General features: G+C 36.3%; 1 protein-coding gene across 5 annotated transcripts in view; it reads left to right on the top strand.

The window, feature by feature from the left end:
* The window catches only part of bend5 (BEN domain containing 5), a 513,667-nt gene that overhangs the window by 363,209 nt on the left and 128,942 nt on the right, over positions 1-21,516 (top strand). For 3 of the 5 annotated variants that reach the window (XM_088598975.1, XM_088598978.1, XM_088598979.1), the window contains 4 exons: positions 1,838-2,204; positions 4,598-4,746; positions 8,391-8,604; positions 9,481-16,248. The exons of the other annotated variants lie outside the window; for them this stretch is intronic. In XM_088598975.1, coding sequence (XP_088455101.1) covers positions 1,838-2,204; positions 4,598-4,746; positions 8,391-8,604; positions 9,481-9,677 — 927 coding nt within the window. In that variant the 3' untranslated portion in view covers positions 9,678-16,248. Of the gene's footprint in view, positions 1-1,837; positions 2,205-4,597; positions 4,747-8,390; positions 8,605-9,480; positions 16,249-21,516 lie in introns of those variants that run through there. 5 annotated transcript variants of the gene reach the window in all.

Here is a 21,516-nt window from a genome sequence, read left to right as displayed (position 1 = left end):
GTTATTATTGCTTTTGGAGGAGGTTCAACTTCGAACCATCTTTGATTTCAAATGTTTGTACAGTGTCCAGTTTTATATTTGTTATTCTCAGCAATTCACGGTGTGGCGTTAAATGCTGAATTTTAAGTTGATGACTGAAATAGCACTCACACCGGAGGGTATTAAGAGACAGGTATGAAAATAACTCCTTGACATAAGGAGGAATAAGAAACTGTGGTACTGCATAAATATCAAATAGCAGTAGACTGAAATATTTTGAAAAAAATCCTTATCTTAATTTGGTATTATTCCTGTATGTAGTGAGGATTTTACTTCGTCTTACTGGGCAATATATAAATGAGTGTATTGTATTGCAGGAGAAATTAGTTAGCAGAGTGGCTCAACCCACACACAGAGGAGAAAAGGGAATTTTAAACAGTGTAAATGTGATACATTTGTGTATTTTGGTAACTGTGCATATAATACAAATAAGTTCTTGAGGTTTTAAACACTTTAAAAAGTGAAATCACCCTTTTTATAAAAACATTTTGTTATTAATTTAGTGAGGTTAATTGAAGATTCAGTTTTTAAAACCATTTCTGAACTTAGTTTAAAGATGTCACGGTAACATTTGTAACCAGATATGTCTTCAAAGCCGGAGTTTTTTAGTTTTCTGGAGTTTCTGGCTGGCCTGGTGGTATGGAGGTCAGCACTGCTTTGATTCCTTTATTTCTTGCCTGGGGAACTTTCTCAGAGGAGTGTGCATATTCTTCCTGTGCCAGTGTGGGTTTTGGCCTGGTGCTCCAGATTCCTCCTACATTAACTGGGATCTCTAAATCTGCCCTTGTACATGTGCATGAGTGCATGTGTGTGAGTCCTAATGGACTGACTTCCCGTCCACGGTGCTTCCTGCCTTGTGCCCACTGTCTCCCAGATGCTGAATCCGAGCCTTTACAGTTTTCTACTGTATATAACGTAGTTTAATGCGGAGTACATGTTAATGCAACATGGAGGAAATTAAAAGGAATTTTTGCTGTTGATGAATTATGACATTTTTCAGATAGTATGAACTACCCGTAAGTGAAGTATCTACTGTTCTGTATAATTTTGTATAATTTCATGAGCAGGCTGAAAGTATGATCAAGTATTGTACTATATGATTTTATTAATTTAATCCATCCTATGGACTTAATGGGACAGCTGAACATCGAGCATCATTTTGTTCCTTTAGGATTCAATTAGTAAAATCATGTGTTTGCTTCTGTACATGTGTTTATAACAGTGCCATAGTCCATAACTGAAATATAATTCATGTAAATAGCAAGAGTTCAGCACTCTGGACAGCTGCACTATAACATCACAGTCCCCAGAACTGTCAATCAACTAGCTTTGAAGCTAAATCTTTGCAATAGAAGTTGTACAGATATTACCTTAAGAGACGTACTTTTAATTTTTTTTTCCTGTGGCCAAAAAATGTCTGCAATTTCCCTCAAGGGATCAATAAAGTATCTGTCTATCTAAAATTGATTCCAGCATTTGCAGTGGTTTTGATGGTCACTTGAATGTAGGCAATAAACTGTAAAAGCTTGTTAAACCATGTCAAAGAAAATAATAGCATTTCTCAATATGTATGTGACCCTAAGAAACATGTAGTGTTAAAAGATTCTTGGAGAGTCCCTACTTATCATTGCTGGCCACCATGCAGCATGTATTCAAATAAAATAAGAAGCTTTCTTCTGACACTTGACAGTGGTCTTTGAAGATGATAATTTCCCTTTTTCCTTAACCGTTGCAGTCACCAATGTGACCTTGCTTGGACTAAGATTTGTTTTGCTTTTTTTTTATCCTGGGGCTCCAGGCACAAGAGCATGGGCGCTCCAATTCCAGTTCCTCCAAGAGCCTGGCAGCGGTAGTGGCCCGACTGGAGCGGAATGCAGTCAGCTCCTGCATAGAAGGCGAGGAAGACTATGAAGACAGCCTTGTGGAGGACTCGGGGGCCGAGGAGGCTGTGGTGCCACGGGTGCTGTATGAAGAGCTGGTGCACAGCTACCGGCAACAGGAGGAAGAGATGCGGCGCCTCCAGCAGGAACTGGAGCGCACGCGCAGGCAGCTGGTACAGCAGGCCAAGAAGCTGAAGGAGTATGGGAGCCTGCTGACCGAGGTCAAGGAGCTCAGAGACTTCAACAGGAGGCTGCAGGACGTTTTGCTCATGAGGCTGGGAAGTGGTAAGCACCAACCAGTTAGAGAGACAATCCTGTTGAGATCAACCACGTGCTGAATTTTCTGCTCAAGATGAATTTGAGCCTAGAGCCTGGTAGTACACGGTTCCTCTTGGTCTATTGCTAGGTTACCCATTTATACAGCTGTGTCTACTGCAGTGATGAAGATGAGGGTGCTTGAACCCACTGATTCCAGGGCTCTAAACGATACAGCTGGTGCTCACTGAATACGGCAGGGTTACCAGCATCAGTGTGCTTTTTTGGAAGACTTAAGCTTGGATGAGTATGAGACCTGAATATAATAATTCATACCCCTGCCAAAAATTCAAATCTTGTTTCCCCACATGAATCTAAACAAAACATTTCAAAACAAGAGAAAAGATTTAGTATTTAGTTGCAGTATTTTTTTCCAGCTTACGATCTATTGACATACAAGAAATGTACTAAACCAGAGATAAACAGAATAGCAACAATCTTTTTTGTACATTCATAACTGCATGTATTAGAAGCATCAAATTGACATAAAAACTCCTGTGTTGAGTGAATTCTAACCCCGAGAGAAGCATACAGTGCGCCTATTCTTTTAGATAACAGGAGCATTAACCAACCATCAGCTTGAAGCAAAATCTAGGCTCCTGCAATATAGAGGCACGAGATTAGAAGCCTGGGGTTGTTTCAGGTCAGGAATGCATTGACCAATATTAAAACTCATCAGCTGCATGGGAGCTTAGCACAGCCGGTCAACAATCCAGCTTACTGGACTAAAAAGAACCTACTGGCGCAAGTCATAATGGAATCTTTTCTCCTGGTCCTCCTGGTCCAGCTTGAGTCACTAAAGAGGCTCTCTAAATAAAGAGTTCTTAGAAATATTTTTTCCCATTTGGGTTCATGTGTGGAGGATGAAGCTGATGTAACTGAATGTCTCAAATGAAACCATTTATTAGGTCTTAAAAGTGTCACTTCTGATTCAGCTTTCCTCTGAGTGTAACCTGATGGTTGTACAGTAAAGTGTGTGAGTAGGGAGCAGGTTTTGATCTTTTGATGGTTCTTTGTATTCCTATGTAATGTGTAACTTTCATGTCAATCCCATTACTAGTAAAGGTGGTACAGACCTATTAATTAAAAATGTCCAATTAATAGTGAGTTTCATTTGTTAACCCTTCTGACTTTTATATAGTAAATATAGTATACATGTAGTGAAAGAAGAAGGCTCCACAGTCGAAATGTTGTGTTTCTTTTCTTCTCTTTTCAGCATGGAATAAACCTTTTCTTGTTGCGTCATAAGTATAGTGTATTCAAGCCAAGAAACTTGTCTTCAAAGATCTGACCGATAAAGCAACCAGATTGAAAAAGTTGCATTAAAACAAGTTTTTTTTTCAAGTTGTTTTGAGGTCAGCTTTTTCGTATATTATGAGATTTAGATTACTTGATTTTGTTCAATGGAATTTTGTAATGGTGATCATTTTACCAGAATAACCTTTCTGTAAATAAATGAAGGAATGTATTTGTCCTGCAACATGAGATAAATTCTTCTTTCAACCACATTGCATGAGCATATTTATGCATGAGTTTTTATTCACAAATAATATTAGGATTATTATGCCAAAATTGGAATTTGTCAGTTATTACAAAGACAATATTTCTGTAAATTCTGCTACATATAATTAATAGTTTTATAATCCTGATCTAAGGCAATATGAGAGCATCTTTCTCAGCTATAGGACAGACTTTTACAGGTTTTCGAAAGCTTGTTAACACCTACAGAAATAATAAAAAAACAACAACATTGTTTTCTGTATTTTAACATGAAGCTTTTCTCTGAGTAATACTGTTGTTAATTTGAAGGACTAGAGAAGATCTACAGTATTACTGTATTATTACTCTAACTTGAAGGTTTTTGTGTCAATTCCCAGACAGGGTACTGCTATTATACCATTGAGCAAAGTCATATTCTTAAGTGATAGGCCCAGCTGTATAAATAACCCGGATGAAAGCACCAACAAAATAAATTTAGAATATTTCTTCTGCTATATAAGTATTGGTTGAAGGGTATTTTGCTGAATACACTATATTCGTTTAAGAAAGGTTTTATTTAACTATCATAAAATGCTACTTGATAATGCACTCTGTAACTTCTTTGAAATGTTTAACCTCAGATCCTCTTCAGAACCATGTTGTAAATAAAATGTTTTATCTGAAATAGGCGCACTCTTGAACGTTTTCATGATGTATATTCCCTTGTACTATGTATTTACTAGCTTGAAGGAGACGGCTATTTCACATGAAGAAAGCTAGCATATGAAATAAAACAGATCTTTTAGCATTTATACTTAAAAAGAAACTTTTTGGTTCTCTATAAGTGTCTTGCTTTAACAGTACTCAATCTGTTCTTATTACAGAGCCTATGCATGACAATGGCACTCAGACAATCAAGACAGAAGTGGTGGAGCCCATTATTGAGCCACAAGAAGTCTGCCGAGAAGAAGCAAACACCAGCTCTAGCCATTCACCCTCTCCCAGAACAGTATACACTTTCAATGACGGGAAGGTACGTTCAGCCTGTCCTCATATTTAACTCACATTTACTGCTTCTTTCCCTGCTTAATGATGTCTCTTCTGACCTTCTTGGTCATTGGCAATGGATTACATTGATATTTGTTTAATGCAATAAGCAGTATGTTAGAAATCTCACGACTTTCTCTTCTGCAGCGTTGATTTCACTCACTCTAGTTAGATCTGTGGAGAGGCACACTGTATTCCCATTCTCGCCGCTTGGGGGAATTCGTTTCAAATGGAAAGTGTTCTCTCAGTTCAACCGTGAAGAACAAAAGCAAATTACATCTCTCTCACGTTCCCCTGTACTAATTATTTCTACCATAGTATATGAATTGATGGTAGCTCTAAAAAAATCCCTCAAACTTTTGTGCAGACCAGAGTTTGGAGTAAAGGTGGCCTGCTAGCCTCAATCCTAAAGTACCTTAGCAAGAAGGTGAAAATGCAAATAGGTCGACCAGCAGCCCGAAGACCGCTGAAGACGATCAAAGGTTTTTGTCACAGGAATGCCATTGCTTTAATTTACCTTTGAGTCATGTAAGGCGTCTGCATCTGAGGAAATGCATCTACCTTCTATTTTGACAATTAGTGCTAAACCCTCTTTTATTTATTGCATTCCCTGGCGTGGTATTGTCGCAGGCAATAGCTGTAGGTAAAATGTTAGATGCATTAGTGAAGCACGGAGACTGCGGCTGAGGATGATACTGCTCCTCCCTTTAATTATTGGCCTGGAGAGATAAGTCTTCTCTTTGAAATGATTTCAAGACACTGATGAGGAAGCTGTCTCAAAGGGAAATGGATAAGACTCCAATTTCATCACAGTTTTAGATCTTTTTCAGGTTTTAAAAGCTACAGGCTGTTGTGGAATCCAACAACAGGTGCTGGGATATGTCAAGGTTTTTACTTTATCGTGAGATGATGTATGTAGATAGATGCATGAAGTTTAACATAAACTCAGTGTTACAGTAACACCTCATCTATACATTTGTGCAAGAACCTGCAGCTAGTAAAACATGAAAGCATTGAGAAACTATGTACTGGTGTTCATTATCTGTATTACTGATGCTATAACTGTAGTGGAAAATTCAGTTTGTCCACTTCTTTCTAGCACAGTGGTTCAACTGTTGGAATTGTCTTGTTTTCTGATCAATCAAAATATTAAAACAAAATCTCCTTCAGGTTGCTCTAAAGGGTTTTTTATCAGACATTGTTGGCAAAGTGATTAGTGCTTCAGTCATAGTCACGGAGCACTGGGATCACTTTTGTCCTTGGACGTCTTCTGTGATGGGTTTTTGTTATCTTCCCCTGTCTGAGTTTTTCTTGAAGTGTTCTGGTTTCCTCCACATTTGAAATAATTCAAAGTTGAGGTTAATTTGTGTCTGTGAATTTTCCTTGTGCGCCCTGCGATATGTGTTCCAACCAGAATATAGTCTCTCCCTGCGCCTTCTTGGAAAGGCTCTGGGGTGCTGTGAAATAATTTGAGGCTTAGATAGATTAGATGGAAGAATGGATGTTCTATCCACTTCAAAATGCACTTAATACCAGCCGTAGATACCTCTGTGGTCTGTCTTGCAACAGCAGTTGGAAATTTGTTTAGATCAGGAAACCTCTTTTTGTGGTGAAACCACTTTCACAAGACAGCACCTTCGAAACATGTGTCAAAGTGGTTGCACCTGCTACAAACCTGTGTTTTCAAAGTAGATAAACCCTGTTGATAAATGTTGGTCAGCATAATTTACTTAATTCTGTTCAATAAAAAGCTTTTTTTTTCAAAACCACAATTTATGAACATCAGTTACAAGTGGAAAAACAATTATGAGAGCATGCTTGCTAAAAACGTGCACTGTAGTGATATTAATAGGACCAATGTAGTGGTATTAATAAAGAGTCGTACTCAAAAGCCTTATTGCATTCACGAATGATGTTTATAGGCTTGAATTTATTAACATGATCTTTTTAATAGTGAAGAGGACAGTCACAATTATAGCTTTTTCTAACCACCCATTAAGCGAAGCATTCATCTTCAGTGAATCTCATTGCTTAATTAGCCTTGTTTAATTTTGAGCTGTATGCTTTGCCATCATGTTAAAGTATTTTATTGCTTGGCATCCCTAAGTGTACTTTCTAAAAAATAGGACCTAGGATATAGTATGTATCCAAGAATTAGAAGAAATATTTATAATATAATGTATTTATAAGCATGTTTCAAGAAGCTCACCGCACTGTACAATGTTTTTGCACAACTGCCAAATTTATCATTCCTTGGGATATTGTTTTGAAAGACTTTATATAAAAGGAAATTTTAATAAAAAGAATTAATTTATCGGTTGCTATCCCAAACTCAGTTTTGAAGATTAAAATGTCAAACCGAAGTGAATACTAAATAATGATGTTATTAAGTTACCATAATCCTCTTCTCAAAATTTCTTTATTATACGGATTTATCACAGAAATGACATCTGCAAATGCAGAATCAAAGTCATCTGTAAATGAAAAAAGGTAAATATTGAATTACCTTATTTCTATGCTGTTAATTGAATGTATTTTTGGTCCACTTTCGTTCGTTAATTTAATCTCCCAGTTGATAGTCAAGTATCAAAAAGATTTTTACAGCTGCTTTGTCTGGTATTCCTGTATTATATGTTTTAGATTTTTCTAACTTGCAAAAATGAAGAAACGGACCTATGGCTGATCACTATTGTATTTAGAATTTCCAAGAACACAAAAGCCTGTTGGGAGCAACCCTGAAAGAGCACACTATTTGTCTCAGCATCTTTTTAAAATTACTTTCTTACCAGTTTCTTGATAAATTGAAGGCAGAAGAGATTCAGCAGCAGAATACACTTTCAAACTGTAATCTACCAAATAAAAAGAATAATACTTGGATAAACACCTGATTCTGTGATTATGTACCTTCAACCTATGATCAGAAATGTGAGCATAATTTTCTTACTATTACCAACGCATAGACTAGCAGCACTGTGAAGACCTCAGAGTGGAACTACGTGTGTCCAGAAACTCATGCTTAGAAAGCCATATTGCCAAGAAATCAAATAATTCATTAACTCGTATGATTTGACTTTACAGACTAGGGTTCTTTCCACATGCATTCGTGAAGACCTTTAAGGAGATTTTACAGCTGTGCAGTTCGAACCTGCAGTTTAGCCTTAGTTTTGTTTTGGTGCATTTTTATGCCAGTAGAGCAATTATATGTCCACGGAAGTAAAGTGTTCAACAGAATGGATATGAAGTGCGCAATAATAACAGCAACTTTCATATAAATATCATACAGTACGTAATAATAAAATGCACACCCTGATCTTAAGGGGAAATAATTTACTCTAAATTGGAAGTTGTCCAGTGAAGACTCAATGACCATTAATCAGTAAAAGGCGTAGGAAAATAAACTCATAACATAATGATTGCGCTTCATCTTACATTGCAGTTTAATTAAATATCCAAGCTAAAAGATCATTAGATTCTCACAGTGTGAAGAGCCAAACCAGCTGAAGTCCCCTCCAGACCAGAAATTAAACCATGTAAACTCTACTCCCCCTCCAGATGAGCTCTGTACAGTTGCAAGTAGTGAATAATGAACCTATTGATATATTAATCTTGATTCTTTGCTCCCTCATTAAGGTACACTTGGGTGGTGGTATTTGGGTAGAGGAGGAGAAATGGCACCAGCTACAACGCACACAAGGAGATTCCAAGTTCACCAAAAATCTAGCTGTCATGATATGGGGCACAGAGACTCTGAAGAACAGGAGTGTCACTGGAGTAGCAACCAAGAAGAAGAAAGATGCCCTACCTAAGCCCCCTCTGTCTCCAAGCAAACTCAAAATAGTCAGAGGTAAGACCTCTTTCGTCTGAATTAATCACAAGAACAGGACATCATCTATAAGAAATATCTTTGTGGGTCATAGTCTCTGCCTTTACCGTATTATTTCTTCTTGAGCTAAAGGTTTTTCAGAGCTTTGTAGTCTATTAAATTTCAGATTTGGTTACAAAAGCAGTGAAGAATAAAATCCTAAAAGCACAGTCTAGATTCTAGAAAGAGCTTGTTTAGAATGGCTTGTACACAGAAAAGTGTGCCACCTACTGGTCCATCACTTATAGCAGCATTTTTTGGATTTCCCTAGAGCTTTCCATCCTACACCCAAACCCAGGCCCAGCATAGTGAAAAGCTATCATATTTATACTGTCACAAGTGTCTCCACAAACCTATACAACCTATGTTGTCCAGGACATGTGTTGTTGTTTGGAGCTTGATGCATTTTATGACTCACAGCTACTCTGAATTCCCAACTTTTAACAAGATTGAGATAAATCTCAATTGAATCAATTATTTTCTATAATTATGAGCTTTCAAACACAGGTTGCATTATAGATTCTCTTTTAGGCAGTTCTAAGGGTCAAGTTCTAGTGCCTGCTCAAATTGGCTTCCGTACACTGGAGATGAAACAAATACACTTTTATATAATACAAAGAGCTGTCATAGTGAAGCCTGATCTCATGTGACAGGAGTTCTCTATCTCTCTCGAAGAGTGTGACTTATCCATTGAGTGTAAGATTCGACTGTATGTTTGATATGTTGTAGTGTTGTAGTGTCCACTTATACATCCCAGTGGACCTGAATATCCAGATTTGGAAATGGATCTCAGCTTGAATATTGAAGCTTCAAAGTAAATACACATAATATTTATCTGACTTTTTTTTTTCTTTACAGAATGTCTGTATGACAGAGTATCGCAAGAAACAGCAGACAGTGCAGAGATCACACAAAGGTTGTCCAAAGTGAACAAATACATCTGTGAAAAGATAATGGATATCAACAAATCTATCAAGAACGAGGAGCGGCGAGAATCCAAGCTACTCATTAGACAGACAGTCAAAATGGAAAATTTCAACTACGATGGCATGTAGTGATTAAAAGTTGTCACCATAGCTCATTCTATTCTTTATGGAGTGCCTAAAAGGAAAAGGGTGGACAGTACCATCCCTTCTGCCATTTGTGATTTTTCAAGAGCCCTCAAAGAGGCTTTTCAAATGATACAAACCAGTGCCTGTGAAACAGCCTTGGTATTTGGTGAAATTTAGCAAATTGCTGAGTGCTGGTATGAGTGATTTGACCAGTAAATGGATGGCTGGTTTTTTTTTTTGAATCTACAATGAAAGACAAATTGGAAAAGGGAGGAGTAGGTCTGTCTTGCAAACTCTGTGACTCATTGTTTCGAATTGTGGTGTTCTTTAATATGGAATTGATTGCTAAAAGAATTGAGAAAGTCCCAAATGTCTTCAGAATGAGTATGTTTAGGAATATGTTTATACGTCTAAGCAAGGATTTGGTGCTGCAGGATTCCATCTTGACAAGTTGTGAGTGAGTATAAACATATTGGCTGAGTGACTTGGGAAGGATACTGCTTCAGCATGATTTACAACACTATCCTTATTTACTGAAACTGTTGCTTTAATTTTTTATTTCTGTTACCCGAAGAAATTTCATTTTCAAAATATGATAAGACCTAATTCAGCCATAACGTATTGTTTTAATGGGTGTGCTTTCTAATTTGAACCATTGTTTCAAGTCATGCACCTTGCATTCAATTTTGGTCGTTTCAAGATCCTCAGAAAGGATCTATTTTCTTTAAGGATCTAATTAGATGATATGTGACCTAGAATTCTGTTTATTTTTCGCAGATGAACATTTCCCCTCTGAATTAGTGCATCTTGTATGATTCTGAACTGCGGCTATTCATTGTCAGTCATGATAAAGTGTGGATTTCCTGTTGACTTCACCTGGCTTTGAATAGGCCTTTCATTCCAATAGGATACAAGTCACATTTAAGCTGTGAAATGCAGTACTTCTACTGACTTTAATATTCTGCTAGAAAAACAGAACAGAAATCTTTAGGTTTGAGTAACACCATGTTTTTTTAGAAAGTCTGACATTTTGCAGTTGACAAATTCATTTCAGATTATCATTAAAAGCTGTACTTTATATTATTGGAAAAATGGGGGGCACATTCCACAAACCATGTTTTGACAGTAATGAAATTTGATTTAGCTTAAACTGCTGTCTTGATGCCTGTATTTTGAGTTGCTGCTGGCTTATTTTTTTTTGTTAGATCTCATGTAATACTGGAGACCCGAGATGGCCTTGGATGCCATGTTCAATGTTTAATACCTCAAGTGGCAGAATCAAAGTTTTCCTTCGTCCTTCTTCTGTCAGGCATACCATTAAGAATAAAATAAGGTATAGTGACAACTTCTAACAAGACATGCCATCAGAACTTTTTGAAGCGCTTTTTTAAGGGTTGGCTGGCTGTCTGCGGTAGAAGAAAATGCTGCAGATTGAATTCTGAACTGTGACCGCATTTCCAACTGTGATCATCCTGCAGGTCTGGTTTTAAGCGGAAAAGCCTTTTGTTTTGTTTCTTTTTATTCCTCCTTTTTACTGTTATTGGATTCTAATCACTTGTTAAGCTATCATTGTGGGGGGATTTTAGTGTATATAATTTATATTCTCAGTTGTCTTTTTTGATAGATGGAAGATTTTAGTTTTAGTCCAGATTACACCGTTCATGCAGAGCTCCTCTTATGTAAACTGATGGGTACAGTTAGAATTTCGTCTTTGCAAGGCTGTACATTAGTTTTATTACCAACTCCCCCATTGGCTTTAAGCTGTCAGTTGTCTATTTTTTTATATATGCATTTGTTTCACATTTGCAAGAAATAGCCCACCTCTATTTTTTCTGTTTACAACAGGTGAAAAATACTAAAAATACGTTGATCTATCACTATTGGTACGCAGTATATAGAGATTTGCACCAGTGGGTTAAGGACTTTCTCCTGTACCTTAAAGGAAGGCTTTTTTGTTAACAACAGTTATTATACATGCCTTTTCTCTCCGAATTTTAAGATTTTTTCTCGGCCAGATGGGTTTCTTGTTTAGGAAAATCGAAACAATCTGAGCTTCAGCATGAGAACTCTCTCAGGGTTTGACTCCCTTCTACTGCAGTGCGCTATATACTGGGGGGGGACAGCTAGTTACCAATTATTTTATAGTTGTACCAAAGTTTTACTTAACTGGGTTTTATGGAGTTGTACAGTGAACTGTCTTGCTTATTCATTCATATTCCCCTTTCCATAAAAAATATTCAGTGAAGACGTAACTATTTGGATAATTTAAACTGGAAAACAAAAGTAAGTTCTTTCACCTCACCATGAATACAGATCTTGACACTGCTTTGTCTATATTGTACAACAGTGCTGTAAAAAAAGTGGTGGACACATTAAAAAAATCATAATTAAGTCAGAGATAATAAAGGAACTGTGTAGAGCACAGTGTGTTTCCTATGTTCAGTTTGATTTTTGTTATTTAGAAATGCAAGACATTAGAATAACCCAGTTAAGCACACAATGCTTTTGTTTGAAACTTTGGTTCAACTGTCTCTTTAATTTAAAAATCAACAAATTATATTCTTTAACTAAAGTAAAGAAAATTAGAAAGGTATCTACCATGTGTGAATTTAATAACTGAAGTTTCCAAACTGTGACAGAACATTATAATCTTCTACATGCCCTCTTATGAACATCTGTGGAATTCATTTCTATACCTTACATTTTTACATTTCTTAAGTCTGTACCTTTCATATGCACTTTTCATCCATCTGTCCTTCCAAAATTTCTGATCCCTGAAAAGGTAAGTACTTAAGGCACAAAGATTAGTTAATTCTGATACAATAGACTAGGAAACAATTATACAGATGTTATGAATGAACTTCATGGCAAAGAAGGTCAGAGATGGGGAAAGCAATGCTGAATGCCTCTGTGCTTTTATAGAATACCAAAGGGAATTACTTGGTGATAAATGGGTTATTAGCAAATTCACCCATTTAGATTTGCTTACAGCCATGACCTTCCCTGAACTATCCCCTTTTCATATTGCCAACTTTTCATTAATTCAATTCTTTCTGTATCCCTCTTTGTAATAACTCTACACTTGTTTGCCTGTCAGTATCCACACATATTTTAAAATAGATATTGTTAATTTGTGTAGTTTCACTTTGTTTACTTTTTGATTTCTGTTAAATGTGTTTGCCATTTTTAATATTTTTAACTATAAATGGTAATTTACCTTGAAAATACAAGAAGCATTGTAATTAGTGCAATTAGTTAATCAGACCTCAGTTAGCTACCATTCAGTCTAGATATTGTTTATATTTACAATTAATTTGAGCGGGCTATTTTAAATTGATAGAAATAAATATTGCCAGCTCTTTGACTATTATACAATTACAATACTTACTGTGTTAAAACATAGTATTTATTGTAGAGAAAATCAGCCATTTCCAAAAAACTGGCATACACACAGGCATTTAAAATTGCTGAAACACAAGAATAGGAAATATAAATAATACAGTATATACACATTGTATAAATTTATCATGTACAATGAATTTGTAATAGTTTGCATATCTAAAAGCTTTTGTAGGTTTGATGAAGTGACTAAACTTCCATTTCCTCTCTGATAACGTCACTGTATACACTCAGTCTGACACTAAGTCTTAAGCATTCTCATCTGTAATCTATTGGGATACTTGAGAGAAGAAGTGAAAAGTGAGTTCCGTATTCCTTACTGATTGATGTGGCTGCCAACCCCAGCATCTGCTGAATCCTGTTGCTTCGTTTGGGTTGATCAGTAAATACGACCAACACTGAATCATTTGTTGCCAGACGATTCCTTTCGGTATTCTACAGTTTGTCTGACTGACCTTTTTGATTTGCGGGTATCTCTAGTTATTTATGTGGCAGAATTAAAGCCAAAGCATCAGATGTGAATGTGAAACATTTGTAGGAAAGCAGGTTGTGAATTTTCCAGGTTAACATGCACAATAAGAGCATCTGTAGAGGTCGAGGTCTGGGGTCATTTACCCCTGTACCTACCACAACAGCAGTAGATGGTACTGAATCTTCAGTTATTTATTATGTGACTGGAAAGCTGTTGAGTCCCAAAAGTGAAACCTTCTTTGTAATATGTCAAGAAAGCCTAAAGGTTTATAGTGGTTATGAGTGCACTTAGATGATCTCTTTACTCTTGAGAGTTCCTAGAAATCATGTCTGTATTGTCTTGCCTGATGCCAAAAAGGGGGTCAAGTGTAAATGATTCAAGCGCAATTTGATAATTTTATATACTTCACAGCAACAAGGGGGATGCTAGATAAAACGTAAAAATCTTTGATTTACGATCCACATAGTTTATAGGGATTTTATAAATCTGAAACTGTTCTGCCATTTTCTGTGGAACAGTCCTTATGTTATTTTTAACATACCAAACTGGCATATGTACTCACTGTCAGAGCTCACATTGCCTGCATTAGGGTCTTTTTTGCCTCATCATTGACCAGCACCTATTGAACTGCAGTTCCGTACAAAATAAAATCAGCTGTTTGTGCCATTTGCCTTTCTGCTTTTGAAAATTAGTGCAAGTTTTCATTTCCATTGGTTAAAAATACCCTTCTAGGGCTGAGCTAGGGTGTGTTTCGGTCCCTGGCTGCTCACTTACTGTCTTCATACTGAACATTTATCTCTTCTCAAACTAGAAGATTCATTAAAAGTTTTGTGGTAAGATTAGAGGTAAGGTACCTGAAATTCTCATTTCAAGAACATATGTTCTCATAACAAGAATGTCATATGTATAAAGTTACCTCAATTAAACAGTAATTAAGACATAAACCATTCAGATGTGCAAGATAATAATTAGCCTGCCTTGATTATTTAATACAACACATCAAAAGTACTACATATGAATTTAGTTTCTGAATGCATTTTTACTGCCAGTAAATGTAAACATTTTAGATTGCATATGACTGCATATGTTTTTTGAACACAGAAAATTGAAAATACAATAGATTATTTCCTTTGTTCTAAAACCCAAATTTTTCATAGCATAGGAGCATCACTACCTTAAATTAGGCCTGCACATTTATTATCCGAGTATCTCAGGATGGCAGTGCTAACATTAGCTACATTATGACATGAATAGAAATCATTACTAAGAGAGATGGAACAATTTTTTCATTATTTATTGCTTACTCATCATTTATTTCTTCAAGAATGATTCAGATCTGCGGTTTATGTTGAATGTTTTTTTAATATAATAATGGAAATCTCATTGGATGTCCATAAAACAACTTAACAGATTGAATAACAAGAAATGGTCGACAGCTTTGGCCACTAAAAAACATGTATTATTAGTTGATATGGTTGAGAATCCTTTTCTATCGTTACTAATTTAATTTTATTACTTGAATTACTTTACTTTGTGTTTTAGGGAGGGATGCTTTAGTAAATATGCAAAAAGGCACTTGTATTAAAAGGTTTGTTTTTTATTTATTATTGGAATATTAAGAATTAAAGTTTGTTTAAATAGACTACTATTACCCTCCCTTGCCATGGAATTAAAGTGGCCTAATACAGCATATCCAGGACATTTGCACATTTTCTAATTTTATCATTCCTTACACTTATTTTTTGCCTTTATGTAATGTACATATAATCAATCATTAGTAACCAAATGTCGCAAGATTTGAATACATATCAGGTTTTCAATTAACCATATTGGAAATGTCTGAAACTTTAACTTCATGTTATGGAATCCACAGTTCTGAATTTTGTTGCCAAAATCTGGATAATCTTTTGGGCTATGTGGTATTACAGCTGACTAATTATATTCATATTTCGTCTTTCATTAACCTGCACAGTGTATGATATACCTTTTAGTCCTATGCCAGTGCTGAGTGGGGAAGCAGGCAAATGCTATACCAAAGTTGTCCCCTCACAAAGTGGCAAGACCATCTTTCCATATGGCAGTGTAAGCCCTGACGGTGGTTTATAGATAAAAGTTGTTTATTTTTCTCTTATCTTTCTGGCTAGTTCCTTTTCCTGCTGCTGACCTGTTCAAACTATATATACAGTGAAACCTATAATTCCATTGGTGGCGAAAGTCTTCATGAAGTGCTGTGTGTTCATGTTGTCTTTTCAGGTCAATTTTGTTGGAGGGGGTGGTAGGGCTGGACGAGATTTTTTTTTTCTTCCCCAGATCCAGCGTGTTTGCAGCTTTGGACAATTTTTTGTCATAACGGTGTAGGAGACTGAGTAAAGCCCAATCTGTGAATGCTACCCTTTTCTTGTCCTGCTGAAGTGAAAGCTGTGGAAGAGCCGCGTGGCTGGAAAAACACGCAAGCCTGCAGCCTTCTCAGATCAGGACCAGAGGGTAGAACTGAGCCAGGCAGACTTATGGCACTTACCTGAAGTGACATTCCTTTGGATTCCTCATTTGCAAACTGTTCAGGCAAATGCTTGTTGCACTTCACTGTGTGACTAATTTTGCCTTTTTGCATCATTTTTGGTGTGCTGCAGCCTACAATCCTGGTACTCTTGTTTAATGTACAGATCAACAGAATAAATTCAGACTTTTATTCTAAAAAAAAAACCTGTGGAGTTGGCGTTTTCTTTATTTTTTTTGTGTTCAATCTGTACTCAAGTACTTTGCAATCTTACTTTGTGTCTTGTCGCGAATGTGCTTTGATTTTTGTCCAAAACAGAGCTTCTAAAGGGGGAAAAAATCACACGTTTTTACATGTGAAGGTGACATTTTCATTTTTTAAATCTCTGAAGACATTTCTCAGACATTTGTTTACGATAATTAAATCTGCAGGGGTCTAAAAGGATGCATATCTTTTCCATCTAGAGTAACGGAATGTTGAACAAAATTTTTATTAACTGAACCTTGTTTTAATTATTTTGCCAATCCCAATTGTATTGTTTCTTGCACGTGTGGAATAATCTGCATGTTGAATTTCTGTGTTCCTTTTACCTCTGACAAAGCTGTCATAAGAAGTGTACAAAGGTAAACAGTGCTCAGGGTGTTCCTCAAACTTTAAGCATCGTAGACACATTCTCCATTGGCATTTTCAATCAAATATAACACTTGACTTCTGGATTTGAATGTAGTGAGACTGTGCATTTTAGAGAGCACTGCGTTGATTGAGTACAGATTTGGTAGCAAAGTTTCTATGTTTGATATAACAAAATTGGAAGGTCTCATGATGTCCTTTGCACTGTACATTGTGACGCCTGTTAAGTAAAGGACAAGTGTGTAAGATGTACTTTATTTTTGCCCGTTCCCTGGATTTCTCATCCCTAGGATTTGATTTAGACACAAACAGTCTAAATGCATTTTAAATACACGTGATGTGCAGTTTCTCATGAAATGGCATGGAGTGGGATTAAAAGCGAGATGGATCTATGTGTCAGTGAGAGATAAGCATGCCGGGGTTTCTGATTTATTGCAGGGCAGGAAGTTAATATCGGCCTACCGGCTCTGAGAAACCATCAACCATAAAACTGGAATCTCACACAGAAATGACTAGCATATTGTTGCATTTTGTCACTGCACTTACAGGAAGAAAATAGATGGCTTTGTCAAAGCTGCATTCAAATATTAAATGAGCAATTATATTAGAGATATTGAATTTGAATGGATTATGGGGAGTGCAGAGTTTGCAGGGTGGTGTAGTGCTTGTGAAGTGGCTGCTTGCTGCTCTGTAGTTGATGCCCATTTATGTAATTGCCGGTTTATTAATCCTGATTATTGTAACTTAAAACGCCTCTCTTTCGGCACACTGCCTTGCAGAGGGCACTTCTCTGTACCGTTTTCGGTGCTACACATTTCCATATATTATTGCCGAGCTAAGCAAGTGTGCATCTGGGCTTTTTAACCCAAGGGAACGCTCAATGTCATTAGCACTAACAGTTGCCACATGCCTGTAATTTATAGCGGCATCCGTTATTGACAATGAGAAGATTCACAGCGGTAATGATAGATAATGCTCCAAGGTAGTGTTTAGCACTGGAGCTCCTTTGAGGGTTCCTGGGGATGTGATGTGCTTTAAAAGGAAACCATGTGCATCTCATGCTACTGAACTCATGGAATCTCTAACATCCAAAGCAGCATTGAATACATGCTTTTATGCTTCCAAATACCTGTTTCTATATGCAGGAGAATATGAACATTTCCCCAATTCTTGTCTTGCTCATGAGGACATATGGTTTGCTACTAAGCTTATCCAGTACGGTAAAAGTGTTTCCAATTTTTGTGCATCTCCATTCTTGATTTTTCAATCATTATAGTCCTTTTTATATAATTTTTGTTGTGTTGTGGAAACACAACCATTAAGCGATAATGGTTTTCTGCTTTGCTCTGCTCTACTTCAAGCTTTTGTGACTTTTGGCCACAGATGTAAAATTACATAAAACAAAAAAAGAGGAATTAAATTAAAATTTTTATTTTGATTTAATTAACTATGTTTTAGAATGTACAGCTTTTGCATAAAGAAAATTTTACATTTTCATGTTGGGAATCATCAAACGTTTCATTGGGAGCTTATACTAAAACATACAGAATTTCAGACTAGTGTTAATGTTTAAGAAAACATTACCACTATTTTTTGGGGTGGGGTTCTTTTAAACTTGTCAGTTCTGCATATAAAATAATGTCAACTCTACTTGGCTATAAATTATAGTTTGTATTTCTTGTGAGTTTCTTAATTCTCAGCATAGTTCTTTTGTGAGGATAGGGTGATGGACACTTTGCAGTGTGATTAATGGAGAAAGGATACATGAAAATGGATCTTTAATGGGTTCAGAGTGTTTTCACCATATAGTTTGATGGATTCACCTTTTTTCTGCAAAAAGAAAAAAGTAAAGAAAATAGCTCCGTTTCCTTCAAGACGGACCAATAATTTCCACTTGGGCTAATTCATAATGAGAGTTGCTGTGTATTCCATTTCCAATTACAAAATCCACAAAGAAAATCACATAAGAACATTGTAGGTTAATGAGTGCACCCTGTTAGTTCTAATGACCTGATTTGTAATGTTTCTGGTCTTAGAGTGCCTTCCAATGCACAGCTAACTTCACAGAGACTAGAACTTTGAGAAACCAGGTCAGTAATGTTTTTTGAGCTCCAAGGAAGTGGTTCAGGTTTTTGCTATTACGTTGCACAGCATGAGTGATGTTGTGTTATTAGGCTTTGTAATTCTTTAGTGGTCATCATTTGGATAATGTAAAAATGCAAGAAAAAAAGAAAATGGGACTACAAGGCACAACATATTACACTGTCCGTGTATATAAAAAAGGTTTGCTGGCATTCATTGCTATTCATTGCTAAACCTGTTTGCCGAAAACCAAGGGAATAAGACATCAACAATTTTTAATAGTGTGTTGTATTTTTAATTTGATACCAACCTACTGTGGAATTTCCATTTGTTTCCGTTTCTTGACTCCATATTCGTATGTCTTCTTGTAATAATTCTAAGCAGATTGCTGGTGTCGTTGATTTGCGATGGTTTCGGTAGATCACAGCTTACCTGTTCTTTGATTGTAGCATTGGTATGTACATTTAAAATTCCAGTTAAATTTAGAAACTGTCGTGTGACGGAAATGCAACAGCACCTCAAAAACAAACAGGAAAGAACAAGATGTCATTGAATTTAATAACAGCTGGTTCATTTACCGCTCCTCAGAAGTGTGCAAAGTGGATTCCTCTTCACTACATTCGCAAACCGCATGCGGTTATTGAGGCCACTTTTTTATTAAAAATGTCATTTTCTTTTACTGAAGCAATAAAATAAAAAGCCCCCATTACTTTACCCTGCAGCTGAGTCTTCCACTGTATTAAGTCCCTCTAAGCTGCTACTTCAATAAAATTCCCAGTGAACTTGCTTGAATATTCAAAGATGTGAAGTGCTGTTATTAGGCCTGCTGCACTCTGTTGAAAGAGGGAATTTTGCAGCATTTAAAGATAGAGCACTGTCTGAAGTCTTTTTAAGATTTTTGCTCCTTTATTCGTTTTCTTTATTCTACATGGAAGGGATAACGCAACAGAATAATAAAACTTAAAACGTTAGTGGACTGTAAACTTGCTGTTGATAATTTGGTCATTTAACTTAGCTCTTTAACTTGCTGTTATGCAAATGTTGACATATTTCTGTAGCAATGAAAGTGGGTTAAAAAACAATGCTTGATCTAAGCAGTCTAGTAGTTTGGCAGATTTTCAGTATAACAACACTTACAATAAGTAGCTATAGCAGCACTCTGCTGTTTCTTCCAGCACTTTTTAAACCACCTTTGACAGGGTATTTGTCTATCCAATCCAACACACTGTATATATTCTTCCAATGAGGCAATACTAGAAATATCATTATGTTTTATCTGGTTTTGTGAAATGTAGGTCCTGGTTTTAACTTTACGTGCTGAAGTAAATATCTTTGTTATAAAATTTACATTAGTTATACTGTATCTAATGAGAACATACATTCCTTTCTTGTGAAAGTATTAATATGTAAAATTTGATTTTTCATTTTTATTGTAGAATACTACTTGATACAGGCATCACTTTTGCCCTTATTTTAAAAAATGACATGTTGCTCTGATGTTAGCTCGGTAATTAATTAAATAATGAATTACATTAGATTGAAAAGCAGTTCCTCATTAGATGAAATGCAGACCTTGCAAACAATTCCTGTGGTTAGCTTTCACTAAGAATAAGATCATTCAAACAGACTGGGTGGTGCAACTGTCACATAGCCTAAAAATTATAATCTTTATGGTGTGTAGTTTAACAAAGATGTTTTTGGTCCTTAATGTGTTAATTCGTACAAAATGTTCTTCTTATGTTTATGACGGGTATTATATTTTTAATGTTCTTTGCTGTGAATCTGTAACAGATATTCCCAGAAACAGCCCAGAACAGCATGTGCTTAGTTAACTGTGAATGTAGTGTACCTTAAAATTGTGGCTGGTAAAAGGAGCTGGGAGAACTTGTGATCATAAATGTTAACATCTGAAACACTGAGCTGCCCTGGCAATGCAAGGCTGTTTGCTTTGACCAGACAGTACTATAAGAAACACAGATTTCCTTTATTGTTTTCAGCTCTTTCTGTCAGATTCATTGTAGAAGCGGGGTACCATTAAAATCTTCTCCTTCAATTAACTACAGTATGAGCAAGTTCCTGTCTTGCAAACTGCAAGTCCACCAAACTTAGCGCTTGAATTAACCATAAGCTTCAATTCATTACCGGGAACTCGAGCCACACTGTCCCCATTATTGCCTACAAGTATGTCTGTTCCTTTTTCAATCCTGTAAACACTGGGACAGTCGCGTGAGGTTGTTCTGCACTGTGCTGTCCGCCTGTTAAACTATTTAGAGCAAAGAAAATATTTTTTTCTGCAAGCGCATGGAATGAATGACAACTCTAATGACAGAGTAACTGTTGCATCATTAAAAAATGTATGTGACCCTGAACATTCTTCACACGCAGCCTGCCAGTGCTGACTTTAGTGTGAGAGATGTCCCTGTTTCAACTCCTGTCCCTACATAACAAAGGCTGCTTTCCTAAACCCTCATTTCAGATGAACTTTGACATTCAAAAAGAGAACACATGCTTGTGCATGTTTGATTCTGTGAATTTTGCAGCAAATGTCTTTGTCAAGAACGTAGCTTTTCTAAAATTGCGACAAACCATAGTGGATGTAATAGGATGTCTACTTAAATACCACTACCAAAGTCAATTGCAAATACGAGGTGCTTTTCCCAAACATGAGTGGCATTTCAAATATTTTTCATATTCCAGTTTGTGAAATACAGTCATCTATTCGGTATACTGTAGTCAGGATTCCTGAGGAAACATTTCCAGAT

Source organism: Lepisosteus platostomus, chromosome 11, assembly GCF_059453375.1.
Source record: "Lepisosteus platostomus isolate fLepPlt1 chromosome 11, fLepPlt1.hap1, whole genome shotgun sequence".
Lineage (NCBI taxonomy): Eukaryota > Metazoa > Chordata > Actinopteri > Semionotiformes > Lepisosteidae > Lepisosteus > Lepisosteus platostomus.
Note: the sequence above shows the minus strand (reverse complement) of the source record. Positions and strands in the feature narration are given on the sequence as shown.